General features: G+C 51.8%; 6 protein-coding genes across 6 annotated transcripts; 3 read left to right on the top strand and 3 right to left on the bottom strand.

Annotated features, from left to right (window-relative positions):
• Positions 1-3,447: 3,447 nt before the first annotated feature.
• CORC01_07120 (uncharacterized protein) lies at positions 3,448-4,806 on the top strand (the record flags this gene model as incomplete). The annotated part of the gene is made up of 2 exons (XM_022618758.1): positions 3,448-4,419; positions 4,471-4,806. 2 exons carry the CDS (start codon positions 3,448-3,450, stop codon positions 4,804-4,806), a joined length of 1,308 nt encoding a protein of 435 aa, XP_022474658.1.
• A 1,378-nt stretch (positions 4,807-6,184) lies between these two features.
• CORC01_07119 (nucleotidyl transferase) lies at positions 6,185-7,731 on the bottom strand (the record flags this gene model as incomplete). Its single annotated transcript, XM_022618757.1, has 3 exons — positions 6,185-6,211; positions 6,264-7,502; positions 7,666-7,731. 3 exons carry the CDS (start codon positions 7,729-7,731, stop codon positions 6,185-6,187), a joined length of 1,332 nt encoding a protein of 443 aa, XP_022474657.1.
• A 1,695-nt stretch (positions 7,732-9,426) lies between these two features.
• On the bottom strand, positions 9,427-10,368 carry CORC01_07118 (uncharacterized protein; the record flags this gene model as incomplete). Its single annotated transcript, XM_022618756.1, has 1 exon — positions 9,427-10,368. The coding sequence occupies one exon, from the start codon at positions 10,366-10,368 to the stop codon at positions 9,427-9,429; it is 942 nt and encodes a 313-aa protein (XP_022474656.1).
• A 1,051-nt stretch (positions 10,369-11,419) lies between these two features.
• On the bottom strand, positions 11,420-13,867 carry CORC01_07117 (glutamyl-tRNA(Gln) amidotransferase; the record flags this gene model as incomplete). Its single annotated transcript, XM_022618755.1, has 9 exons — positions 11,420-11,517; positions 11,710-11,786; positions 11,839-12,012; positions 12,209-12,438; positions 12,490-12,592; positions 12,659-12,758; positions 12,810-13,223; positions 13,391-13,697; positions 13,751-13,867. 9 exons carry the CDS (start codon positions 13,865-13,867, stop codon positions 11,420-11,422), a joined length of 1,620 nt encoding a protein of 539 aa, XP_022474655.1.
• Positions 13,868-16,689: 2,822 nt separating this feature from the next.
• CORC01_07116 (dynamin family protein) lies at positions 16,690-19,656 on the top strand (the record flags this gene model as incomplete). Its single annotated transcript, XM_022618754.1, has 3 exons — positions 16,690-16,876; positions 16,932-18,183; positions 18,231-19,656. 3 exons carry the CDS (start codon positions 16,690-16,692, stop codon positions 19,654-19,656), a joined length of 2,865 nt encoding a protein of 954 aa, XP_022474654.1.
• Positions 19,657-24,261: 4,605 nt separating this feature from the next.
• Positions 24,262-26,068, top strand: CORC01_07115 (uncharacterized protein; the record flags this gene model as incomplete). The annotated part of the gene is made up of 4 exons (XM_022618753.1): positions 24,262-24,667; positions 24,729-24,841; positions 24,924-25,744; positions 25,798-26,068. The coding sequence occupies 4 exons, from the start codon at positions 24,262-24,264 to the stop codon at positions 26,066-26,068; spliced, it is 1,611 nt and encodes a 536-aa protein (XP_022474653.1).
• Between the last annotated feature and the right edge of the window lie 1,318 nt (positions 26,069-27,386).

Raw genomic sequence — 27,386 nt, 5'->3', positions numbered from 1 at the left:
CCTGTATGGAAAAGACCGAAAAAGGAAGCCCCCCAGCGACAATTCACACATCTTTTCCCTTGTGGCGTTCTGATGGCCCACGGCACCCGCAGCCAAGCGCCGCTCTACAGGGGACGGCGGGCCCTGTCGCATGCGCTGTACCCGTCAGGCAGCTCGCTAAGCACGCCAAGGCTAGGCGCCCTGCATTAGCACCGCCCGCCAGTGTAAGAGCCTGCGTCGATCCGCCCACCCCGAAGTCGGTGACACCTGTTGACTGGCTTGACTTTGTGCGGCCCATTCTAGGCCCATGAAGCGCGAGAGTAGCCAGCCAGTTGGTGGTGTGGTGGAGTTGAGCTCGAAACTGGCTCGAGTTCTTTTAATCGGTCCAGTATTCTCAGGCCATCAACATTCCTCCTTACCCCTCCCTCCAACGGTGCCCATTCGACTCTCCAAGGCCGGAAACTGCCTCCAGAATGACGGATTCCAGCGCTACTCGTCTAGCATGTGCTCTAGCTTCTGGTAGCTATCGGAGCTCATGGTTGGGGCGACGGGGACGGGAGCTGCCCGCTACGGACAAGGCCACACAGTCTTAGGGTTGGGCATGCAGGGGACAGGGGAAAAGCTTGCGAAGCCTCTGGGCCTGGTCGGATTCGTGCCGCGTGTTCGCTTGTTGCTTGGCCCATCCGTACCTCGAGGGACATAGAGATGAAAAATCTGAAGCAAGGGAGAGTGCCAGGACTGTGAAGAGATTTGTTAGTAGAATGAGGATGTACAAAACCATTGCCACTGTTCAATTGTAATGATTCAGGTCAATGTCCTTTCCATCACCACAATGTCAAGAGGGATGCCGACTCAGCTGAAGCATGCTGGCACCCGTATTCCTCGCCCATCAACATTGGTCCGGCAAGATTTCAAATTCGGCTGAGGCTGCCGTCGCCGCCAATGGCCCACGGTGCCGAATTGTGGCTTGCCGTAACTTGACTGGCCGTGTCGTGTATCGCAAAGGCAGCAGGCAAATGGTGCCGGGGAGATGATAGCATCACTTTATGCCGAATTGCCGGGATGAATAGAGTAAGTTATGTGCGACGGCCGTCTTGTTTTCGCTTGCTTGCTGCTAGGCGCGCTAGGCTGAATGCGCGTCTCCACGTGTAGCACTGGCTTGGCTGCGAACGTCGATGTGGGCGTCCGATCCGGACTTTGAGTTTCTTTGTGCTTTCGGGTGACTTCAAGCCTACCTTAGTATGTTGTCGGAGAGCGACAGACGTCCGAAGCCGTCCCTCGACGGGGTTGGTGAGGTTGGTGAGGTTGGTGAGGGCTAGTTGTTGCTGGGCTGCCCCTCGTTCGCGGACGGCGCGTCTTTCTCAGCTGCCATCCACTCCGTTGCCAGGGGCCCCCGTGTACCTTCAAGTGTTGAGCTGGCTGACGTTTGCTGAGCTGATGAACATCGGATTGTTGGAGGAATCAAGTTTGTCTGCAATCAGGAGCGAATTGGGACGAATGTGCGTGCACGGCAGCTGAAAATTACTTCCCAGTCCGATTGCCTTCTCCAACCTTGGGTATCGAGGAAGGAAGCCGTGAGTACGCCCAGCAATGCACCTCCTTTCTCTGCGGACGGGAGGGTGAGAATTCTCCGGTGAAGTGCCCGGGGCCGATAGCCGAGAGGCCCACTGCGGCACAACGGCCCCTCAATCGGCGGCCTCGGCCCACCAGAGTGGATGGCTTAGCATAGCAGCCTCCGACTTCACATCAACTTCATCAAACTCGTCAACCTCGCCGACCGATCATTGCCTTGGTAACACACCTTGGCGAATTGAATGGCCACTATTAGCCGTCCATGCAGTTAACATATACACACATGTATTTACAAACACATATATTCAAGAGCGAGATTCCGCAAAACTGATGGTGGAACCACTTGCTACCACTTGCTACCTTGCCTTAGTACGATAGTCATGCAAATACACCACTTGGTAAATCGTCACCTTTTGACGCTGATGTCCAGAAAACGGACGTTGCTGCAACTGGAAAAAGGATTAATTGTTTAACCGCCTTCGATATTTTGCGGAAATACAGTCATTCATGTCTTTGAAAAGTTTTCTTTGGTGATGTATTTGCTAGGGAGGTATGACCACCAAAGTAGGTAGGTACGCGTGAGTGGAAACCTTGCGACGGCCATGCTACAGAGGATTCAGAGTTCCTTTCTATTCAACACATAGGAGTGCATAAGGACCATACTCGATACTTTTCTGATCTAACCGGAATATGAGTCCGGACGCTCATGCCATTCCTCAGTTCTGAAATTCATGCATACGAGAGGGAGTTAAAGAACATCTGGCGTTCAGAGGACAAGGAAAGCATCTCAATAAAGTCGATAGATTGACTGAACCGTATGCATGATATTGAGCTGAAGGTATCATTACTGAATGGTAGCTAGCAACGAAGGTATGAGGCGAAAGGGCAGAGCGCGGAAGTTGCTTGGACGGGATTGAAGGCCACCATTTCATCACATGCTGCTTGGGGCGACGAGGACGCAGGCCGTAAACAATACAGGCAATGAAGTGACATTGTATTTCAACGACAATCAACGGGCCTATTAGCCGAGCGGTCCGAAGGCCGTGAAGTTCTGACTGGTCTATGAAGCTCTAGTACTTCTCAGGACTCCTGCATTCGACCCTCGGCTGGTCCATCCTTTTTTCATTTTTTCTGATTTTCAAATTGACTGGTCCTCCTGTGGCCCTAATAGGAAGTCAATCATCTTTGATTCCTAACAATAATCACTGGGCCTATTGGTCGAGGGGTCCGAAGGCCGTGAAGTTCTGACTAGTCTATGAAGCTCTAGTACTTTTCAGGACTCCCGCATTCAACCCCCAGTCGGTCTATCTTTTTTTCTTTTTTTCGAATCTCTTTCTCCTGTACTTCATCGGATTACAAGTAACTTGAAATGCCTATTGCTCGCTGCTTCTTGTATGCCCGCCAGTATGAAGACAAAGTCCCTCTGTAACATCTTGTGCTCTGGCCCATCCCGTTTTGTGCTAATGGCTGAAATCATTGGCAATAGAAATGGAAGTATGGCGTTCCGAAAACTTGAGATGATAAAACCCTGGATTCCTCTTTCTAGTCAAGGTACCTAAGGGATGCCACCTACGATACCCGCCGAGCCCACGCGGCAGTGAACATTAAAAATTGTGCTCATGTGGAAGCTACGATGGCCCTGGAACCCTTGGCTTCTTCCTTTGACAGACCTCCTCAGGTTACTTCTGGTAGGTAAATTCACTTCAGTTTCCGACGTCTTCACACTTTCTTCCAGCTCCGGCCCAAAATCCATCTCATTTGAACCACCAACTTCATCAGCCTTCTTTCACTCATCTTATTTACAAGCTCGCCCAACTCTCTTAACTAAAGGTACCCAGCGGCGACATATCCTCGCGGTAAACACCTAAAGCAAAAGCAACAATCAGAGGCGTGATCATGGGCAGGCAAAGAGGACCCAAGAAAATCCTCATGCAGAGGGGCTTCAACTTCCCTCCTGGTCCCCTATTCTCCGACAGACAGACCGTCCAACTCATCTTGACAGCAATCTTTGGAACCGAGCTGTCATGGGCCGAGAATCATGACATGGTCGCCCTGAGCAGAGAGGCCGAAGCCTGTCTCCTCGGTATCTTTCACACCCTCGTCGATAGAGCCGACCTCTACGGGACTCTTCGTGGTCATTCTGCGTTTTACGCAACCGTTGCTTCTGAGCTAAACACCAGGGGTGAGCTCACTGGCGACGCTCTCAAAGATTTGGACGAACTCTACGTCCGCGCCCGCCGCGGTGACCCGGGCGAATGGCGCGACACCGATCTCAACTTGGCTGTTGATGCCTGGATATCGGTCAAGGACGCCATCGCGACCCTCCCTCCCCTCGAGACCTTGTCCCTCACAGCCCGTACCAACGAGATGGGTGCCCTAGTGGCTCAGTTCCAGGCTACCAGTGTCGCTGGACCAGCGCAGAATGTGCCCGACTGGCCTCCCACCCACTTCGGACCTTACGAACTCGCCCTGATCACCACCCCGGAACTTCGAAGTGTCCTCTTCGGCAAGACGCATCAGACCCCTGGCACTCTACCTGCGCTTCCCAGCAAGACCACTATGCCCCTCGAGACTCGCGCCCATCTCTGTTCACTCGCTCTTGCCAATTACCGGCCCAGCAGCAACTGGAACTTGATTCTGACCCCCGTTGCGAACTTCAATGGTTTCTTGGAGCGTCGCCAATGGTCAATCCCTTCTGGCGGTCAATCTCTTTACTGCTTCACTATCGAGCATGCATTGGTGCAAGCCGTCAAAGCCCTCGAGTCTGGCAAGGTCCTTTCCATTGTCCTCGCCACCCCCTGGTTCGGTCGCACCTGGGGCGCGATCCCTTCTGTCACCGAGGTCCCAGGCGCCGAGAGTCAGCAGAGCGTCTAGTCATCCCTCTGCCCTCGTAATGGTCTCGCCATCGTTCTTCACAAGTACGCCGACGGCATCGAGCTGATCATCTTCGACCCCACCGCTCGCTATACCCACATCAAGACCGACCCCCAGGTCAAGACGAGCCTCTTCGGCCTCTTTAACTTCCGCCAGAGTATTCGCGACAATACAGAGCTGGCGATGCAGAGAGCCGGGGGACGCCTGATTCGTGGCTGGTATGGCGGCAAGATGGATACGCCTGCCAACGGGTCTGACAGTGTTCAGCTGGCGAGCGAGTGGATTCGTCTGCTCGTTCTCGCCAGCAGTGACGGTCAAGACCCGTTGGCCGTTGACGATGAGAAATGGGCTCAGTGGGGCTTTGAGGAGGTGCATATTTGAGGTACGAAGCTGTCAATCAGACGATAATGGACAACGGAGAATGGGCAAGGGACTATAGGTGACGGACAATGGGCGACTGACGTTGGATTTGGGACAATCATAATCCTGGTCTTCCAAAATAACCATCAAATCAGAACAGTCCCCGAAAAGAATTCTCAACGATGCTGCATGTGCCCTGGGCCATCGGAACTCCCTCAAGTGCTCAGATGTGGAACAATTTCCATAGATATCTCAGACTCAAGACCGCGCAGCCCAGTGGTTTGGGAAGGCGTGACCGAACGACACCACACAGTCTTCCTTGCCTCCAAACCAGAATGTCCTAGTGAATGACCTATAACATAAAGGAACCAGAACAGGACCTCAGATCAGGAAAGAGCTCGTGTGTAAAGTACGCCGGGTAAGTTGGGCAGTACGCTGCGATCGATTTTCATTAAGTGTTTAGACTTTTCATAGTCACTGGCCGCTGCGCAGGTACACTTCGAGAACGCATCGTCAAAAGCACTAATAATGAAGAAGAGCCTCCTCCTCGAAGCTGAAGACCCGAAATACGGTCGCCTGCAACAAAGAGGTTGGCTGCTACGCTCCCGCGAGGCTGGCTATTTGTTGTACTGTAACCTCTTGTCATTTGAGGGAAGACGGTTTTCCTTTTCGTGAGGCGGGAAACGTTAGTTGGGAAGCTGTAATGGATGTCGGCTTGATTTCACCAGTGCCTCCGCCTCCTGCTCTGGGTGAAGTAAGTACGGATTCCTCCAAGTCAGTTAATCTGAACGCTTCTTCTGGCCAGCCGTGATATACGACAATGACGCGGCGAATGAAGCCATATTTGGCGATGCGATTTGACTCATGTTTACTTGTATTTCGAGGGATCTTATAAATACCAAGATACAAGTACTGGAAGCCTGGGCAGAGCAGTCAATATCCATAACATATGTCCACAACGATAAGTGCTGCTAAACTCTTCCAGTTCACACGCATTCTTGGCCAAGATAGGTACAGTGAGAATTTCATCGTGCCCAGCATAGTTTCGTGGCCAGCTTGGGATCGCAAGGTTCGAAATTGGACTTCAAAGTACATGTTAAGGTGGCGATTGCATGATATCCAGGTAGGTTAGAACCCGTGGTCAAATCAGGGGCTGGCAATTTGGGCTCAGTGGGAGTCTTGAAATGTGCTGTGCTATTCTCCAGAATCATCACAAATGTAGAGAAAAAGTGGCAGATTGAAATGCTCTGGATTGCTAAATTCGACTTGTGCTTTTTGTGACCAAAGACGCATGCATCTATGAAGAGTGAGGGAGCTCTATCTGATCCCAATGCAAATCCTTTCTTCATTACGTCGTCCGTTATCCCCACCACATCCACCGTATCCCAAATCTGCCGATTTACATGATGACCTCGTTTGAAACATCCTGCATAATTGTCAGTAAAATGAAGGACTGCTGTTAATTAGGGCAGACTCACTCTCTTCAACTCCTTGAACGGTAGGCACACGCAGTTCTGCACCCGGACCTCATCACCGACACCGCAGTCCTTGCCCAGGATGGTGATGCTCTGGACCTTGACACCGTTCTTGATGATGCTCGTCGTGTGGCTGCCGACGGGGGTGGGAGTCCCCTCAACACGGGCCCAGGCACCAACGCGGCTGCCCCAACCGATGATGGAGTACAGGACGCAGGAGTCGTGCTTGATCTCAGAATCCTCGAGGACGACAGACTCCTTGATGCGGGCACCGGGGCCAACGTGGACGCGGGGTCCAATGGAGACGTTGGGGCCCAGCTTGGCGGTGGGGTCGACGGTGGCAGTAGGGTGGATGAAGACTGGGGGGATAATGTTGGCGCTGGGTTGGGCGAGCTCCTTGGAGCCGTTCTGCCATGCCTTCTGCAGGTAGAGGGCGTTGGCGGGGACGGCTGAGCCAGCTGTCTTGATCTGGCGCCAGAAATCCTTGGTCTCGTAGACGAAAAAGTGCTTGGTGTCGGCGAGGTCGCCGAGGATGTCCTGCTCAAGGCGGATGACCTCGTTCTTGCGCTCCTCGTCGTCGTCGGTAATGATGAAGCTGTTTTCGAGATTCTCGGAGCTCGGGTAGGAGACGAGACGCGAGGGCCGATCGGTGCGGCGCTTGATGGCAGTCTTTATGGAAGGGAAGATGGCGTCGGTGGAGAAGAGGTAGACACCGCAGTTGATCAGGTTGCTGATTTGCGACTCGGGCTTCTCAACGTAGTGGAGGACACGGCGGGTGTGGGCGTCGCTCACGATGCAACCGAAGTTGGTGGCGGCCTCGTTAGAGACGCGGGTGCCCAGAATGACAGCCTCGGCGTTCTTGTCGTGGAAGAGTTGTAGCATCTCGGGGAGGGGGAAGGAGCAGCAGACGTCGGCGTTCAGGACGAAGAGGCGCTCGGGGTGGCCCTTGAGGATGGCATCGCGGAAGTGGTAGAGACCGCCAGCAGTGCCGAGGGCCTCATACTCGCGCAGGTACTTGATGGAGAGATTGGGGAACTCGTGCGAGGCGTCCTTGATGAAGTCGCGGAAGACGGACTCATCGTAGTAGCCGATGATGAGGACCTCGGTGATCTCCTTGCCGGGGACTCGCTCGATAGCAGCCAGGTTGTGCCAGATGATGGGGTGGCCAGCGACTTCGAAGAGGGGCTTGGGGACGTCAAGGGAAAGAGGACGGAATCGGGTTCCTCTGGAGGGGCCGCCGACCTGGATATATGAAGTTCCTGATCAGCTTGCGACCGTTTGCAGTGAACAAGAGCTTTAGCGAGCTTTGTGAGGGAGGGGAGATGAAGGCGGGGCTTGCGATTTTGGAGATGCACGCGCCGCACAACAAAGTGACGCGCAAAACACCCCAAGTAGGTGATCTTACCAGAATGACGGCCTTGGTGGCACCCTCTCTGGGCGCCTTTCCTCGGTAGGGGACTTGCAGCGACATGGTTCGAATGGGAAGGGTATCTCAGGTTGTGGTGGTGAGGAAAGGAAGGAAAGCTTGGGTAGGGTGAGTTTGAGATACCTCGTAGCTGAGGTGCTGAATTGCAGTCGCTATTTGCAACGTCACCGCTTCGGGGGTTCAGAAGGGGGTCCCCCTGAGAAGGTGTTCACCCAACCTTGACGTCCCAAAAAATAATTCAGAGCAGGCAATGCATGTGTTGGCAGGGGTCTAAGGAGGGTCACCAGGTGGCTCGTGCTGCGCTAGCTGTGGCGGCAGGTCTCTCCTGCTGTTATCGAGAGACTTTGAGATGCACCCATTTTACTTTTGTGGAAGAGTATTTATTTACTGCTGAGGACCCTCTGTGGGGTGGACGGGATTCCCTTGAGTGGGAGGTGCCTTACTAAGGCAGGTAGCTGGTCTGTTGGTAGTGGCTCAGGAACACATGCGACAAGCTCAACGTCTCATTCGTGTCCCTTTGACAAGCCAAACATTTCTTTTTTATGCCATTTGTTCTCCGGGATTTCTATCTACTGCCTATTCAAGCCGGATGTAAGCAAGCATTTCTAATGAACTCCCTTGGGAGATAAGGCGGGTCGTATCGACAGGCCTGAAAAGATGTCTGCTGTGAATCATTCATCTGCAAATCTCAGACACCTACGGGTAAGGTAAGGTAGTGGCAATTCACTACAATGTATGTCGCTCAAGTGAATCTGAATCTTCCAGCTTCTCATCTTTCTCTGGCTGCTTTATACCTCCTCGTGTGATGCTCAAGGTGAGTTGGGCAAGCTGGGTGAGCAGTGCAGGCCCGTACAGCGTTTTAGGGCGGCGCTTATTATTACCTTAGCGTGTTAGTGCAAGCGCCAGCGGCTAGGCGCCAAACCCGCCAAAGGAACGCACACACGTTCATGGGCAAATGTGATTCGCTGGTCTCACACCATTGTTAGTCGCCTGAAAACAGCGATAACTACATCCGTTTAAAATAAAAAAGCAAAAATCTAGAACTACCTTTCTTTAATATTTTACGTAGTAAATAAGGGAAAGGTAGGGGCTCTCTTCTTAGCCGACCTGACATATAAATTTAAGATTTATCTTCATCAGACCATGCCTATAATCCATCCAAGGGCGAGAAGATTCTTTAGGAACCCAAAGTTCCGCAAGCCGCATCTGCAATAGGGTTGACCATACTTGGGTAAAAAGACCGTGCAGCCTCGTATCATTGCGGGTTCTGTTAACATCGTCTTACGGGCCATCGAAGGAAACACTCAGTTTGAGAAGCCAATCCTCTATGAACCCCTTAATACCAACCAGTCTACGTCGACCAGGCGCAGGCTTGTCGAAATACGTGCCGATGCTCTAAGGACAGAGGCACATGTGAAAAGACGTTGTACCTCAGGCAAGGTGTTACACGGGAACTGTTCACGCACCCCACGCCGAAACCGCCTCAGGTCTTCTCCAAGCTCCTTTCCGCTTCCAGAATCTAACAAACAAGTCCCATTTATATATAACATAAGAAATGAGTAGAACTGGCGCAGCCGTTGCGAACCACATAGAGATCGATTTGGGCCCCGAACCCAGTTCCGCGACATTCATTCCCCACACAGAGCACGCAAATGAAAGAGGAATGAAGATCATTCCAATGACCGTAAGTCGCTGTACCTTTACTGCCATGCTCGCGTAGCGCCTCGACTCTTCCAATGCTTAGCTATCGGCCAAGGTCGTCATGCCCTGCTCGCATTCGTGCGCTAGCGTAAGAGTTCGCTGAAGTAGGTACTCAAAATCGGTCAGCTGTAGAGCAGCGGTCTTTTCTGCTATGTCCGCAAGAGATTGATCTTCATCTTTGGTCATACGAGGCCAGTCGAGAGATGTTCTATTGCGTAAGAGATTGGCAACTTCGGCAAGACTCTGGGAGTGTGAAGACAATTGCATCTTGATGTATCTCAAGTTGAGAAGTGATACAGAGTGGCTTTCGCCGATCTCTGGGGCTCCAACAAATGAAAGCTCCTTGTCGATGCATTTTTGAAGAACGTTGAAGAATTGAATTTCGGCCGCGGCCACAAAATGCAGAAGCTCGCTCAGGGCATACAACACATCTCGGCTGGCTAGCTCCCTGTTAAGATGAGCACCGTACTTGAATGGAAGATGGCTGATGTTTTGGCCAGCCTTCCAACTTGCTGATTCGACGATTAGCGCCGGGCTCGAAGTGTTGGGTCGCTTGGAGCTTCGGCTCGAAAACGATTCGGCTTTGAAAAGAGTCTGGCTAGTGTTGGGAAGATCAGTAGCTTGCGGCACAATGACTGGATGGAAAAATGTCTTCCAGGCATTTGTTTCGGGTGTGTGACTCCAGGGCCCTTCAATACTATCTGCCAGTTCTTTGCCGGCATCGAGCCAGACTACAGCACGGCAACTAGCAGAGTCTCTTGATCGCCCAATCTCTACGGTTACAGTTTGTTCGAGGACACAAGTTCGCTTGCTAAGGATAATCCATTTCCGGACCATAGAATCGGAGACTCCAGCTTTGCGGCGAAGCGATAGAAAATATCTTGCCATGGCGTTGGATCCTTGTCGTCGAGCAGTTTCGAGGTCCCCAGGCTCGTGCGAGAGGGGAACAACCGTTTTGGTGAAGATCGTGGGCAGTTTCATTTGTAACACTTGCGCGTGTGATGATCTCAATGATGGCAATGTGTAGAAATCTCGACTTCCTGTCGCCCAAAACGCTGCGAAGTCTAGATAGCGGCGGTAAAAGTCCGGGCTGGCCTTGAATATCTCTCTCGTTTGGATGAGCCACGGGGGCGACGCAAAGCCACGCAAAAAAGTAGCGATGGACTTTCAGGAGCAGTCTGGGTTCTGGATTACTGCAAATATGCTTCTGAAGCCGAAAATTCTGTCATTCTGCCAGAGTCGAGGTCTTGCAATATAGCAAAGCTTTCTAGTGAGCCCTCAGACGACTCAGGCACGCTTTGAGCTATTTCGATCCGAGTTTCGTGAGATTCCAGAAAGTGGATGAGGTTCGCCCAGTCAGGTCTAGGTTATGCTCTGTTGTTCTGGGGAAAAGCTAGAATGAAAAGCTGGATTGCCCTGTCTTGTATCGGGACCTGATGAGGGTTCATGGGATAATTAGTATTGAAGTGGCCGGAACTTGGGATCAATGGCCTTGCCTTTGAAGTTGCTCATGATTATGTTTCTGGCTTTACCAATCCGGGTGATATGAATGAGAAACGTGGGCTAGCTGAACATGCAGACAGAAGGAAGCCTACTTATAAACGTGCATCCTCGCACTGGTTACCAGATGTGACAAGAGTCACAACGGGCATTAAGGAGGTGTGGACCCATGTACCTAACGGATGCCATCTGGAGTAATTACAGCCTGCGCCTCCTACGCAAACTTCTATATTTACTTGACTGAGCAGATCGCAGATCCTTCCTATCATAGAGTACTAATAGGGATAAGTTCCAGCCGCACCAACTTGACTATTTCGCGTGGAAGCTGATCGTTTGCAAGACCAACGTTCACGGTAGAACTACGAACGCATCTTCGCGCTATCCATTCGGGGATTAATACAGGATGCCCTTAGCACAGGTCGAGTATCCTGTGGTTGTCCCAAATTCTCTTCATTATACCTTAAAGCTGGCTAGAGAGCGAGTGAGACCTGGCCAAAGGTTTTCAATCTAGAAACTTGAACTCTCATCACGCCTATTCTCTGTGAATTCTACGTCCAGTCTCAACGGTGACACCCAGGCCGCTTGCCTCCATACCCTTCTGTACTAATTCCGCGATGATAAGGTCGGTACCTGGAAGACTTGTTAGAGAGCAGTGACATGATAGTCACCATGTATTTCGTACCTGGAGCACCAATTAACGAAACGGCAATGGGAAGAGGCTCTTCCCGCTTGGTTCCTTCTGAGATGCAAGGTATGTCGCCCACTGGAGTATCATATGAGTGAATTGTATCAATGTTCCAATTTGAGATTTGACGTACTTACCTGGAGCTGTGACCTCGGGGGCCCTCACGATTGGAGACATGTGTAAAGCGGAGAAGCCGGGAAGCAGCGTCTCTGGTCTGTTGAACGGTAAGCCACAGTAGCTATAAGATTGAGAACTGCATCACTCACGGGAGCTCAGAGTCGCGATAGTTCGGCTTGCCCACCTCGATAGGCAGAGGCATGATGGTGACACAGTCCTCATCATCTGAGTTAAAGACACGCTTCAGCATCCATTCCCTGTAGACCTTGCAACGGCGCAAGCATTCATCTCGCTCCCCTCTGGAAACTGTTTTGGCCACATCCCTGTAATTCACAGATTAGACATCTCCATTTTGCGTGTGGACGGGTGGTGAAACTACTTGCCATTGCCAGTATAAAGCTCTGTGGACAAAAGGAGGCTTGCCAAACTTCTCTTGGTATTCGTTACGGAAATCGGCCAGGTTGTGGTACTGGTCATAGTAGAATGGGTATATTCCAGCCTGGCTCTTGTCAGCTTGACCACGCCTCGGCGATGGTACCAGTAGCACATACTACTTTCAAGTACGCTTCTACATCATCATGCTCTTCGCCGTCAGGAACATCCCGCCTCCAGAGCTCTGCGATGGACAGCGAAACCCGCTTTATTCCCAAAGCTGATTCAAGGCCGGCAACGAAGTTTTCAATGAGATAGCTTTGCTGCGGGTTAGGCGTCGGAAGATAGTCCTCGGGGTAAACAATCTTGACTCGAGCCTAATAATCAATCAGTGGATGCTGTGAATGTGCTAATGAAGTGGGCCAGACCTGAGAAGGTTGTCGGAGCATGGGCGAGTCTCCGTACCATACAGAGATGAAGTCCGCGAATCGAGAGATATCTCTTCCAAAGAATACGGGCATATCGAATTCTCTAGAGTTGGTCTCAGCTCAGTGCCCTCACCGGACAATGCGATAGAACACCTCAGCTAGATCTTACGGGAAAAATGCCACCACTCCGTCGACGTTCATGATACCCGTTGTAGGGCGGATCGAGAAGCATCCGTTGTACGATGCAGGCTTACGGCAACTTCCATTCGCTAAACCGATCATCAGTTGTTATGCATTAAAGCCAGAATAACTTCACTCACTATCCGAGCCAATGGAGAAGTCAAGCCAGTCGTAAGAGGAAATCCCAGCGGCGCTTCCATGGCTGCTCCCAGAAGGGACTTGGTAACCGTCGGCTCTCGGGTTGAACGGGGCTGTGAACTCGACGCATTCCAATGGTTCCTCTCGCATTATCATTGCCATCAATTTCACCTTGCCCACGATGATGGCGCCAGCATCAACTAGGGTCTGCACGCATGCTGCGGTCTCGGTTCTGGGCGGATACAACTCATTCCAAGCTCGGTTGCACAAACTGGTCTTGTGACCAACAATGTCAATGCTATCTTTGACACTGATCCTGGCACCATCAAGTGGGCGGTCTTTTGACGGCTTGAAATAACACCGAGATGGCACAACGACCCTTCCATCGATGCCGGCGAGGGGGATATCGACGGGAACTAGGGTGAGGGGAGCTCAGCCATTTCGTTTAGCTTAAGTGGAATCGTGCACCAAGAGCATGTGTAAAACTTGACTTATCTTCCTGAATGATCCGGCGATGGTTTGAAGGACGTCATGAAACATGCATTGGTGTCAACATAGACCCTCCAAGGCTGCCAAGTTTTACCGCGCGTGAAAACATAAGGGCCAGGCGCAATGTCTAGAGACGGATCCCCAGCGACAAATATTTGGGACTTGACGTGATCATCATCGAACTCGTTCAGCGCACCCGGTTCAACACGAAGATCTTTCTCTTTTGCGCCAAAGAACACAATGTTGGAGAAGAATTCGGCTCTGAAGACGTCATCTCGATCAAGCACATCGCTCCGGAACTTGCGGAGAGCTGACTTGGTAATTACTTGGCCAGGCGAGGTTGTGTATACGAGGACGAGGGCCAGTGAGTCGTCGTCAACCGTCACATTGTGAAGAAAGTTCTATGATGAAATAGTCAGCCAAGGCCATGACGAAGTTCACATATTGGAAAAACCTCTTCATTGGGAATCAGCAGGTACTTGACCTCGCCAACAGTGATTTCAAGTTCCTCGGCCATTAGTGCATTGCTCGAGTGAGCGAGAATCTCGCGATGAGCTAGTCTGATCTGCATCGGGTTCTGGTGGTCTCCTTTTCACAGGTATGTTTCGTGTGCAACCAGCAAATGACAAGAAGGACGATGAAAAGCCAAATGGAACGCTCTACTCTCATCGACGACAGAAATGTGTTCAAGTCAGTGCGAGGAAGGTTCCTAGCACTTGCGGCAATAAACAAGGGACGGGAAGTCACATAGGTATCTATCTGCACGAGCCCGATTGGACAAGACAAGAGGAATTCCATTTTGCTGAATAGGCAGTCGGCTTGCGCCTCACTTCCCCCAATTGAGACACATTGATCGTATTGCTGATTGATTACACTGTTCTTACCGCCCTTTCCGTAGCCTGCTTCTACAAACCGATCCAGGTTCCAACGCCTAAAAGTGGGCTACAATCTCGGTGAGGAAACGAGTTAATTAAGCGGCTGCACACCCATCTGATGAGGCGCGCATGATTCCAACTTCCAACAAAGCCTTGCTGCCCAATCACCATGGCAGCGACCGTCAATGGTTTATGGAGACAGGGGTGAGCCGTTGCTATCCCGTCAATAAATGCATCGAAAAGCAAACAAGGCCATTGCTCAGCGGCAACTATGGTACATCGAGTTTTGCACAGAGTACTTCATCAAAATTCCGTTGCCTGAATGGTCAAGCAGAGCCTCAAAAAGGGGTCACGAAAGCTCAAGTCTTAGTCTCAGTCATGTCGGTAAGGAAGCACCCTGAGAATTGAACTATCATTTACTGAGCCAGTACGTCTAGATGTCACACCTGATGCTGCTCAGACTATCGCGCATGAGCTGTTTGGAGACCTTGCTGAGAAGATCCTTGAGTCCTGGTACCAGATCATCAGCATTATATCAGATTACATGAGGAACCTTGGCCCAGTAAGCGAGACTCGTCCTTCTTCGTCCTGATTATCACCTCTAACTACCACGTCCGTGATTTCCTTGACAGAGCTCTGAGTATCTGGGGAGATCGGCAATGGTTCAAAAATGAGTCAGCTCGATCGTCGTTCTTACGTGGAAAGCACGAGGACAATGTCGAGCTGGGAAATCGTTGGATTGAACGGGCAAGGGTTCTTTCGTCGTGAAATCTTGCCGAACGAGGAGGCGAGAAAGCTAGATACAGCAGATTTCGACGCTTTTGTGTGTTTCTGGTCAATTTAGAGATAGATTTCCAACAGCGCTTGTCTTTTCTGACGTAAGAAATGTCTACTCAGTACTGTCTTTTCTCATAGTTGCGGGGTGCCCGATCGAAGGTACTGACATCGGTACTTACGATGAGTACAACAATGCCACCGCGATTATCTTGTTTCCAGTCTTGCATACATGGATCACATCCTCGAGACATTGGTCGTCTGCTCGCTGAGTACCAGAATCACAGTACAGCTGTGGGCTGAGGCTTGCCCAACCCGGAGGACCCAGTCAGAACAAGGCTGGTGTCTAATGAAGAACGCTGAGGCAGCGTGCACATGCATACCGGGCAGGGGGATGTTCGCGATAACCCAGAAAGACATGTGGATGCAGCCGGTCGGTTCTGAGGTTCGTGATCATCGAGCGTCCGTGATGGGCTCAATTGGTTGGTCGGCGCGCCACTCAACGCGCTGCCTCCCCCGGTGGCCGGGCCTCGGCTTATTGTGGCTTGGCGAGCTGAGCTGTTGGAGAACGCGCATACCTCTCCAAGACTTAGTGAGGAACGAGCGTCCGAGAAAGCACAATTACAGTCAGACAGTTGAGAATTCGTCGGAGATCCCTGTAACGGGCAAGTCAACTAGGTATGGAAATAGTGCTCTTCAAAAGGTAGGTGTGGTATTGAACAGAAGCTGAATCGTGGCTTCTGCTATTAAGTGGCAGAGCACGATTGGGATGTAATCTGAAATCATGTAAGAGGTTGCAGGTGCCTTGCAGGAAGCTTCTCCAATTGACGTCGACCAAATCAATTTACGTGTCAGTACCTGAGCGTGTCGAGGACGTGTAAAGCAGCCCAGTACACGCGACAACGTGGTGCCTGACAGGCGAGCAGTGACCTCGTTGACCAGGTGAAGGTGCACTCATCTCGGGCAAAATCTGGCAGGCAGCTGTGCGTCTTGGACAGCTCCAGAAAGTACCTAGTCGCGTCTCAACCTTCGCAGGGGATCGCCGGTGCCAAGCTCCACTGCCAGCCATTCTCTTGCGCCCCTGCGGTCCCTGACATCCCTGCCTGCTAGGAGACTGACGATGCACCTCGTCCGCTCCAATTCCCCATAATCGATGATGGTAGCTACCTAACCCAACGGCCCACGATATGAAATATCGCTAGCACCAAGCCCATGAAGACATCGAAAAAGATGCCCTGATCGTTCAGAAATGAGTAAAAGAATCCGGTAAGGCTTTTACTCGTTTCTATCGCCTTTTAGGGTGTCAAAACAAGACGCGCCGTGGCCTGTTCACATGTCCCGCCTAACACCTACAACCACTTTAATGAGAGCTCCTGGAGAGCGGGACTTGTCGTTGCTCAGGTCACCCAAACGAGGAAAGAGCTCTTAAAGGCTTGAAGCTCCCCAGAGCTCCTTCCCTTCACCTGCTTGATATTCAGCTTCAGCTTCAGCTTCGAAATCTCACCTCTTCCTATTGACTCTCACTTTGACATCCCACCCTTCTTCATTTTCTGCTGCCTAAAGGTCCTTTGGGTCGTCAATTGTCGATTGGCCCTCTGTTGTTCTTTAAGGCAGGGTACCTTGCCTTGGCTATTTTTTACTTCGACCCTCATCGACCCTCATCGACCTCTCCGACCTTGCTTTTTTTTCCTCTCACCATTACCCATTACCACTCATTCTTCTTTTTCCTCCTGCCTCACTCAACATGACCAAGGCAAGAGCAATGAGAGGCACTACTGTCAAGCCTGAGCCTGGCAATTTTCACAACAACACTTCTCCTACACCTTCCGTGACCAATACATACGACCCATCGCCGGAGCAGAATCAACACCAATCCCGCTCTTTTGCTGGACCTACCGACGTCAACCAGTCCTTCATGAGATCGGACGCCCGTGAGTCATTCCTGCTCTTCTATTATCAAGCTTCTCATTTGACACCACCATACAGCCACACCTTCCATCATTTCAGGCCTGATACCCACGCCTCACGGCGCTCGCACCGCCCGAACTGCTCTTACGAACCCAACGTTCGATGGAAGCGAGCCAGTCCTCCTCCAGGTTAGAAACCGCGACATGGATCCGCCTATCGTTCCCCCACAGAACGACTCTTTTCTCGATGGCTCTTTTCGTGACATCGGCGCCAAGGTGAAGATATTCAACGATACCCTCGGAGAATTACAACAGCTTGGCGTCTCCCACGATGTCGCACTTCCCCAGCTCGTTCTTGTTGGCGACCAGTCGGCCGGAAAGTCCAGCCTGATGTCTGGTCTTGCCGGGCTCAACCTCCCTCGAAGCGAGGGCGTTTGCACCAGATGCCCCATCCACATTCGTGTCTCTCGAAGTGGACCTCGAGACCGTGGCGGTCCTCAGTGGTCCTGCCGCGTGTCTCTGCAACAAGACTACGCATTCCGACCTCCTCCTAACCACTACATCACGAAGGCCGACGTCACTCCGGAGAATCCGTTCCCACCTTGGGTGAAGCAAGCGCGAGTCGTCAAGGAGTTCATGACTATCTATGATCAGTCCGACATTGATACGGTCTTAAAGTGGGCTCAAATCGCTATTCTTAACCACGGTCAGAACCACGAATTATACGTTCCCGGCACAGGCGCTATTACTAAGCAGTGCTTGCTGGACGAAGAGGCCGAGAGGACTCTCGCCAAATTCAGCCCCAACACCGTGGCGTTGGAGATCAAGGGTCCGGATTTGCCTGACCTTTCTTTCTACGACATGCCAGGCATCTTTCGCAACTCGGCACGCGAGGAAGATGAATACCTGGTGTCTGTCGTGGAGAACTTGGCGCGTGAGTACATCTCGCACTCTGAAGCCCTCATCATCTGGGCTGTGCCAATGAACGTCGACCCTGAGACGTCGTCGACTCTGTCCATCATTCGCGAACTTCACGCTCAGCAGCGAACTATTGGGGTAATGACTAAGGCGGACCTTCTACCTGAGGGCAATATTAGTCAGTGGCTGTCGATGCTCCGCGGAGAGCGACACAAGATTGGTCACGAGTTCTTCATCACGTCTCGGCCTTCGGAACAGAAGCTCGACGAGCAACAGCGATGGGAAGTGGCTCTCTTCCATGAAGATGCAAGCGAACGCTGGCCAAAGGAGTTCCATGAATTTCGCGAGCGATGCGGAGTCGAGAATCTCAAAATAGCTCTCTCTGAGAAGTTAGGCAAGGAGTTCGCTAAGAAGTAAGTTGTCAAGCTAATATATATCGATGAGATATTGACGTTTCTAGTTTGCCTTCAATCAAGCACAAGGTGCAAACGAGACTTAGTGAGATCGAGGCAGAGCTCAGCACACTCCCCGAGTTGCCCAACAATGTCGAGTTAGAGGTCAAAAAAAGTCTGATGAATTTCACCTCCATTGTTAAAGATACTCTTCGCGGAAGAAAATTTTCCTCTAACTACGGATCTCTTTCGGACAGCTTCCGCGACTGCATTTTGCAGATGAAGCCGAAATTTATCTTAAAAGACAAGTCAGACATACCTGTTCTGGAAATCTCTGACGATGAGGATGACAATTCGTTTGTTACCCCTTCGAACAGAAAGCGAGGCGGCGCCTACGGACAGAATCAGTCAGCTGCCAAACGAGCCCGACCGACCGCCGGTGGTGGCTCCTTCTCAAATGCCGTCTCAAATGCCATCAAGACGGAAGATAATGGTTCGAGACCATCGACGCCCCCTCGCCGAAGACCGACCCAGCTGTTGCCTCTCGCCCTGCCGTTTCAACGGTACGCCAACTCTGGCGCTGGATTCCGGACACTGGCGCAGATCCGCGAGGATATCAGAGCCAAGACTAAGGCAGGCATGCCTAGTATTGTTCCTGATGAGGTCTATGAAGATCTATGCAAACAAGCCGTCAAGGCGTGGAATCAGCCAATGGAGACTTTCTTACAAGAGACCATGAGTTGCCTGCAAAGAATTATTGACTATGCCCTCAGTCAGGCTTTTGGTGCCTTGATGAAGCGATTGATCTTTAAGCAGTCGACCAACCTCATGAACGAGTTCCTGAGAGAACGTCGAAGCGAGACCATGTCCTTTCTTAAGGCTATCTACGACATGGAGACGTTTCAACTCTTCACAGTCAACCAGAAGGCATTTGCGGACTACGAGCGATCTGAGAGTCGGGTGCTCACGCGTTATCGCCACGTTATGCGCTGGCAGGCGTTCTCGGGAGATGCCTTTGAGTTCCATGATTGGGACCAGATGACGCCTGAACAGCGAACGAATGAGCAGCGGAAGCATAACATCGAGCTCGGTAAGATGGGACCAGACACCTTTGATAAGGAGCTGAAGGTGGCTGCCTACGTCCGGGGTTACTATATGTTGTCTGCTCTACGCTTTGCCGACACGGTCTGTCTGTCGGTCACATCTCGTATGATGCCAAAGATCGTCCAGGATCTCGACTTTTTCCTTGAAGAGAACCTCGGCCTCATCGGTGGCCGTGACGAGACTGTGTTCACTCGCCTGATGGAGGAGGATGAGGCAACCGCTCGCAAAAGAGAGCAGCTGAAGAACGAACTGGAGAAGTTCAAGAAGGCACTCGACTCGATCACAACCAACGAGTTGGAGGGTGCTTTCGGTTCGTCTTCCCAGGGCAACGCGTCCGAGGCGTACGGCGAATCTTTTGCTAATAGTATGGATATCGATGGTGGCTGTTGAGCGATCATGCCGCTGTGATCATTATCATAGCTTTGCCCGCAGCTGGAGATTCGAGCCGTAACTTGGCAAGGGCAGAGAGTCGATGCTCATGTTTGGCAGGGAATGAATGTCGTGGAAGTGTTTGCTTGTGGAAGTCATCATGTCCGGTCTTGTGGACAGCAGAGAGATCATGTTGCTGATTGGTACAGACAGGAGAGGCCATTTGGCGTCAGGTAATGGAGTTTCGGACAGGAAGGACATAGGATGGTTTGTTTGCCAGTCGGAAGGCACTTTTCGCACAAGATACCAGACTTGCACATTACTAGGTAGCTAGCTCAGAGAACAGACACAAAGTTGTATCAACAAACTAGACGAGAGGAAGGGGGAGGAGTCGACATCCCCTTGCCAAGGCCCGTTCTACGTGCAGAATTCCTGACATGTAAGGTCTGCTGACAAGGCAGCGCCAACATCTGGGCGGGATACCGGTACCGGTCATGTCCAACAACCCAAGGAATGAGCCAAGTCGGGGTGGGCAAAGCGCGCCGTGGTGCCTGCTGTGCCAAAGCTTCTCCTGCGCCGTTTCGGGCCTTCTTGTTGTGACCAAGACATGGAAGGAAGCTCTCACCCTCCGTAGCATGTCCTTTCTTTCCTCGGGCAACTTTTCCCTCTTGCCTGATCTTCCTCCTTGTCAGATCCTCTCGTCCTTGATCAAATCTCAACTCGCCATCTGACTCCCATCACGCCCACGACCATGACCACGATCCCAATCCTCCCGCAACCATGGCTCTGCCCGTACCCACACCCACACTCACACCGTCGCAGCGCCCCTTTCGTCGTGCTGACAATTTCTGGGGTAAACTCCATGCATCGACTTTACCCGGCCTCGGTACGCTCCCGTGGACTTGGGACCGTCGGAGAAGGCGTCGTCTCTGGCTTGGCCCCAGCCTTCAGCCAACTGCTTCACGACCCTCGTCGTCGGCTAAATTGCCAGGATCTAACCAAAACGTACAAACTTGGGCCAGGCCCTCAAAATGCAGCCGCTTTTCTCCAGAAGAGGGTGCGGCGAGGCAAGACAAGGCGGGTACCTCCCATCTCAATGGTGCAGCAATCGAAGCCACCGGCTGCCGGGATGTCCTCGCAAAACAACCGGGTGTTAGATTCATAGACATGCACCAGACCAGTCTAGTCCTGCGGCATGTTCCCAGCAACCGTTCAGCCTAGTGTGGTGGACCTGGCCCGGGGAGTGTCAAAGTGGGCCTCCCCAAATTTGGAACCATCATGCCATGCCTCCGACTGCCATTGGTGGTGGGTCATGAGACGTCGTCGAGGTCGGACGCGACGGGCTCAGACTAACGTTCGTTCGATGACAGAACGACCTCTCGATACGGATCTACAAGTTTCCACGGACTTGGCGGCCGAGAGCCAACGCTTTTTGTGTCTGTCAAGCAACTGCCAACCAAGTTCGAATACGATCTGTACCTTACGAAGCCCGGCCAGGGAGCCGCGTAGATCACGAAACCATGGCTGTGATCAACTGCAGATTGTTGCCAGCTTGACCTGCGTAAGTATTTTGTGCACCTTGAGCAGTTTCGACTAGGCAGCGATAATCTGAAATCGACCAGAAGTCCTATCAAACCGGGCAAACAGATCATAGATCCTATACCATGGGCACCATGTGCCCAATCGACAAACACGAGCCAAGTGGTGCTGGTACACACTGTTTGGCACAAAATCCTTCATGATGCATAATGCGAGTGGCTCTCCTCTGAGACGATAGCAGTAAGTGTTATACCCAGGCTGAGCTCTTGCTTTCTTCTCAGACCAGTTAACAACCATTCCGATAGCCCAGCTCCCGTTTCTTGGGTCCTATTCCGGTATACAAACCAAAATAACATGGCTCTATAACAGACCGGCCCACCGAACTCTCAACACCACCACGGGCCCGAGCAGGCTAGTCCGAACGGGCATCAAATTACTTGTCAGATACCGGCCCTGTCTTCCGTGGGGGCGCTTCATTCAGCCACTCACACTACAGGTGGCGTTCCAGTTTTCATCTATGGGATTCTGGATTGCATGATCACGCGAGGGCAAACGGCGCCGGGACCACTACCTCGGTCTTAGCACTTTCAAACTTCTCGATGTATGCTCATGGACTCGCAAGAAACCGAACATACAATGAGTGGATGGGCATCAAGAATACACGAGATGACTACGAGCGACATATCCAAATTAATGTCGAGGAAGGAGTACATCGCTCGTCAAGTGTACGTCCATCAACTTCAACAGTGGAAATACTTCCGCTCGTATGCGTCGGTAATTCATGTACACATGCCAAGACGAACTAGCCAGGCTTAAGGGGAACTGAAGTTTATCGACACTCCGAACGTTCCTAATGAGAAGTTCGGCGACCATCTCCGCTAAGGTGCCGAAGTGGGCATCATGAAATGTTGCTGGGATCTACAAAGTGAACCATCCAATCCAAAACCTCTCCCCCTTCGAGGCATCGACATTCAGGGAACGCAAGTTTGTCACCTCCCCTCAATCAGGTTCCGTGCCCTCTCAAATTAACCACAAGAACCGATCATGCAACGCCCAAACATCCATCGCCTGAAGTACCCTTCAAGCCTCGAACAGCTCCAGAACCTATGCTGCAACATAGTCTCGTTGGACTCGTTCTGGTGGTTATTCCAATCGTCGATCGTCTCAAAAGCCAGCGCATGGCGTTCGATATTGCGAAGCTGACTGTTCAACGACTGCTTTCTGACGAACCAACTGCCACATTTCACTCACAACCATTCAAAATTGACCTGCGATGAGTGCACGCCCCCGTCGACTGAGGGTTGTCGACCCTTTGCGCCTCAAACTCGCATGATCAGTCTTAGGCGAGGCCAATTGCGAGCCTTCGCCCACCACCATCACTTCCAACTGCAGATAGCACTCACGACTTGAGTCCAGCAACGAGTTGGAATAGAGCTTCCCCAGTCTCCACACTTCCCCTCCGCAACTAACCTGTCTCGCTCTGTGATCGGTCTTTGCCTCTGCGAGTTCTTTCGACACTTTCGACCAATGGCGGAGACAAGGCTAATTGCATCTGTCTTTTGCCGGCCATTTCATCCAGACAGCCCCTCTCATGAAGCCACATGTGCTGCACCCCGGTCCCGCTTGACACCTTAATTGCATCTCGCCCGGGATGAACAGGGCTCTTCAATTGATTCCTGGTACGCTAGCTCCTCAAGCACGTCAAACATTGGTTTCTTTGGTCTCAGTGGTTCAGTCTTTCCTCTGGTGGCAGAAGCTTCCTCACGCCAGGCACGAAGCAACCCGAGGGGGGCCGTACTGCGAGGTCATTGTTGCCACTCTGCCCGCGTCAAGTGGTACACTTGGAAATATCGTCCGCGAGACTGCAGACTTCCAAGCATCGTAGGTCACGAAATTTCGACATAAAAGACTTCCCATTCATACCGGCACGCAGCATCCAAGGACCGACTAATGTTTGATGGAAACTGTGACTAGCCAACTGGCGTCTTCTGTTGTTGCCGTGACATTACCAGTCTGTTGGGAACCGACTAACAACTATCACTTGGTTGGGCATTCCAATCTTATTCCAACAAAAGACAAGGTGCAGTCCCAGTGGTAGTTCGTAAGGACTAGCCTCAGGGGATGAATCGGCGGACCGGAGATGCCTGGTACCGGCACAGGCTTACTGCACTCATGCTCATGGTACTATGGTCTTGAAGTTCTTAGACCAACGGATCGCGGAATGCAACTCCAGAGCGTTTCTCGGAATCTCCGTTATTGGGACCAAGGCTGCTTGTGGCTTTTTGCAGAACAGCCCATGGGGAAGCCTCCCGAGACCCCTACCCGTCGTTTCCAACCGGTGTCACGTAAACGGCACGGAGATCAGTCTTTTCGAAAGGGCATTTCGCAAGCGAGAAACAGCAGGCTAGCTCGTGTGGCACACGAATAATGCGTTGAATGTCTGTCTTCCCATGCAACCAGGTCCAACCCACGAATCACGAAATGGCAGACCCTGGAATCCATGTCGATGCTCGCACCGGTACCAGGTGTTGTGTTCCTGTGCCGCAAAAAACCATCCCACCGAGGCTTGTCTCGGTCTATGTCGAGAAATCTGACATTTACGTGAGCTTTTCCCAGGGGCCAGGCAGAGGTGCATGAACGCGCCCGTTCACATAGGCGAGTCCTAGAATGGGTCGAACGCCATGCCTTTTGGGGAGAGGCCACCAACTCCAATAATTCAACCCATCTTTACCCGCATGTCGCCAATTCGTGCCGTCGCCGCCGCACATCCCTGCTCCTGGTGCATCCCCGCCTCCCCCAGATGCTTCCTTCACGGGGTTGGACACCTCCGAATGGGGTGAGGATACTAATTAGCTCCGGGGTCAGCAGCCGTGCAGATCAGAAGAAATGCAATGCCTCCACCCTAGTTGAGAAAAACCCGGGGTTAGGGAGTGAGGAAAGACATATAAGCCCTCTACCCGGGCCTCCTCGTTGACAGACCGCTTCCCTCCCTACGCGCGAGTCGGCCAGTAAACTTCAATACCCTCTCTATCACTCTCATTAGAAGCCTTCATCGAGTTTGGAAGTAACCGACCGAGTACCGCCAAGATGGTGAAGAAGGCCGTCATCTCCCAGCAGGTGGCCGACAATCTCGACATCGCTCAGGCTGAGGCCCCGCGATTCGAAAAGGTATACTGGCTGAAAGAGCCCCATCTTCGCAAGCTCTACTTCTCGACCATCTTTCTCATGGTCGCCTCTGCCACCACTGGTTACGATGGTATGCTCGTGAACACTTCTCAGCAGATGCAGCGATGGAAGGACTTCTTTGGCGACGGCGTCTCCGACAACAACAAGCTCGGCATTCTCATCAACATGTTCAACATCGGTTCCATTATTTCTTACTTCATCACCCCATACGTGGCAGACAACTTTGGACGTAAGATCGCCATTGTCAGCGGCTGCTGCTTCATGATCGTCGGCGGTGCCGTCACGGCCTTCTGTAATGGCTGGGGAAGTAAGCACAACTCTCTAGCTCTTCCCGAGTGTTTGCAACTCAAGGCTAATCATCATTTCAGTGTACGTTGGCGGTCGATTCATTCTCGGTTTCGGCAACTCACTTGCTCAGATGGCATCTCCGTTGCTACTGACCGAGATCTGCCACCCTCAGCACCGTGGTCCCGTCACTGCTGTGAGTTTCCTCTCCAACGCAACCCCAAATACCAGACATAAATGTGTTTCAAAATTGAGCAACGGCTGACTTGATCTGATAGATCTACAACTGTTTGTGGAACCTGGGTGCTCTGATCGTCGCTTCTATCGGCTGGGGAACCTCGTATGTGAACAACGACTGGTGCTGGCGATCCATCACCTTCATCCAGATTGTCCCCTCCGTCATCCAGCTCGTCGGCATCTGGTGGGTTCCCGAGTCCCCGCGTTACCTCGTCAATAAGGACCGCTCCGAAGAGGCCCTCGCTGTCTTGGCCAAGCACCATGCCGGCGGTGACTTCAACAACGCCACTGTCCAGTTCGAATTCCGCGAGATGAAGGAGACCATCTTGATGGAGAGGAACGCCGATAAGACGACTAGCTATGTCGACTTCTTGAAGACTAAGGGAAACCGCTGGCGTCTGGCCATCATTATTTCTCTTGGTATCATCTCCCAGTACTCTGGAAACGCCCTCTTCTCCAACTACATGGACGCTATCTACGAAGGCGCTGGGATCACCGAGCAGAATCAAAAGCTTGCCATCTCCACCGGCAAGTCGATCCTCGATCTTACGTGCTCAATTGGCGCCGCCTTGACCGTCGACTACTTTGGTCGTCGCCCACTGTTCCTGACTGCTATCAGCGGTATGGTTGTATCGTTCGCCTGCTGGACCATTACTGGTGCGGTTTTCGAGAACTCCAACGCCACGAACCAAGGCTCCGGTTACGCCCAACTGGTCTTCATCTGGATCTTTGGTATCTTTTATGATATCGGTTTCTCCGGTCTGCTGATTGCCTACGGTCTCGAGGTCCTGCCTTTCCATCTTCGTGCCAAGGGAATGATGATCATGAACATTACGGTCCAGGCCATCCTAGCTATTGGAAAGTATGTTGAGTCCTTTTCATATTTATTCCATTCTCAGCTAACCATACCAACAGCCAAACCAACAAGGTCGCGTGGGACAACCTCCCCAACCACTGGAACTTCATGCTGTTCTACACCCTCTGGGACTTCTGCGAGCTCATATTCGTCTACTTCTTCTACATCGAGACCAAGGGCCCCACTCTTGAGGAAATCGCCAAGATCTTTGACGGCGATGATGCTGTTGCGCACGTCGACCTCACTCAGGTTGAGAAGGAGATTGATGCCCACCACCACGAAGAGGATATCAACACGCGCGCCGCGCACAGCGAGAAGACGGCCGTCTAAATCTCAGTCTCCGCGCAGCGATCGACAGAACCAGGACAAACAAAAGATAAAAAAATATGTCTCTTTGAAGTGCCGTTTGGAAAGTTTTGGCAGGGCCAGGTCTTGGATGTAATGCGAGTCCAGCATCAGCTGGGCTCAGACTTTTTGGGGTTGTTCATGATACCAGAGGCATCGCGAGGCATGTTCCTCGCACGTCCTACAACAGACACCAGGTGCCTTGTCGAGCGATGCCTTATCAATTACTCTCGTTGTTACCAATAAGCCGTATACTACCTGTGGAGGGCCCCCAATCTCGGGGTCTCTCTGCAGTAATTTGAAGCCGTTACGAACTTCGAATCCGTCCTTAGCCGTTGGTTGTTTGTTGCCACCGTGTGGATACCAAAAGCCAATTCTTTCTCTAGCTTTTGCTCGAGTCTTGGCTGGTTGCCTGAGACACTAAACCCTACATCCCCAGATTTCCTAATATTTCCTCAGGAAGTTGAGACGCGCTAGTGCCGGCACCTAGCACGAGGTCTCTGGATATGAGTGGGATCTGGTGGGAATTTGGTGAGAAGCAGGGGTTTTTTGGTGTTGCGCCATCCTGCATTTCGTCTTAACTTGGCGTTGGATGAGGAGTGAGGGGGTGGGGAAGACGGGGAGTTGTCTACCTTGTGTGAAGGCGGGCCGCGAAGCCGGTAGGATTATACTGGCTGGATTACGTACTGGCTTGATTAGAAGATTCGTGGCGAACCCTACTTACCGTAAGATGAGAATAGTGTTGGCAGACCAGTGGGGGGCGCCATACGAGATGCAATTTGCTGTTTTTAGGGTGAATTTTGTAAAAGCCGGGATGAGATAGATGCATTGGTTGGCAGGGGGCGCCGGAGGAAAGAGCCGTCGTATGTTGTTTTCCCGTCTTGCTGTTTGCCCTACTTGGTAAAGCTGCTTGTCCGCTTGCCTTTGCACGCGCATGCATGGGATTTGCATGGCCTCTGGACGCGCCGTGCTCGTAGGAGTCACGACTTCCTTGGACGTCACATGGATTTCTAGAGAACTTTACCAAGCTTGTTCAAAGCGGCCGGGTGAGGTTGCATGGAAACACGGATTGATGGCGCATGTTGTATCAAGGAGCTTATGGGTTGACGTCCAGAAGAAGATGGTCATGATTGAATGAAATTTTGACATTGAATTGGTGAGGGCGATGATGATGCTTTCTAGGCCGCTGAAGCACAAATTCCAATAATGTTCCTGGGGCATAACGATCTACAACTTGCTGGCCATGCCTGTCTTTTAGGTAGGTAAATAATACATTGATAACACACTCTCATCGAAAACTCCC

Source organism: Colletotrichum orchidophilum (assembly GCF_001831195.1).
Source record: "Colletotrichum orchidophilum strain IMI 309357 chromosome Unknown Scaffold_56.1, whole genome shotgun sequence".
Taxonomy (NCBI): domain Eukaryota; kingdom Fungi; phylum Ascomycota; class Sordariomycetes; order Glomerellales; family Glomerellaceae; genus Colletotrichum; species Colletotrichum orchidophilum.
Note: the sequence above shows the minus strand (reverse complement) of the source record. Positions and strands in the feature narration are given on the sequence as shown.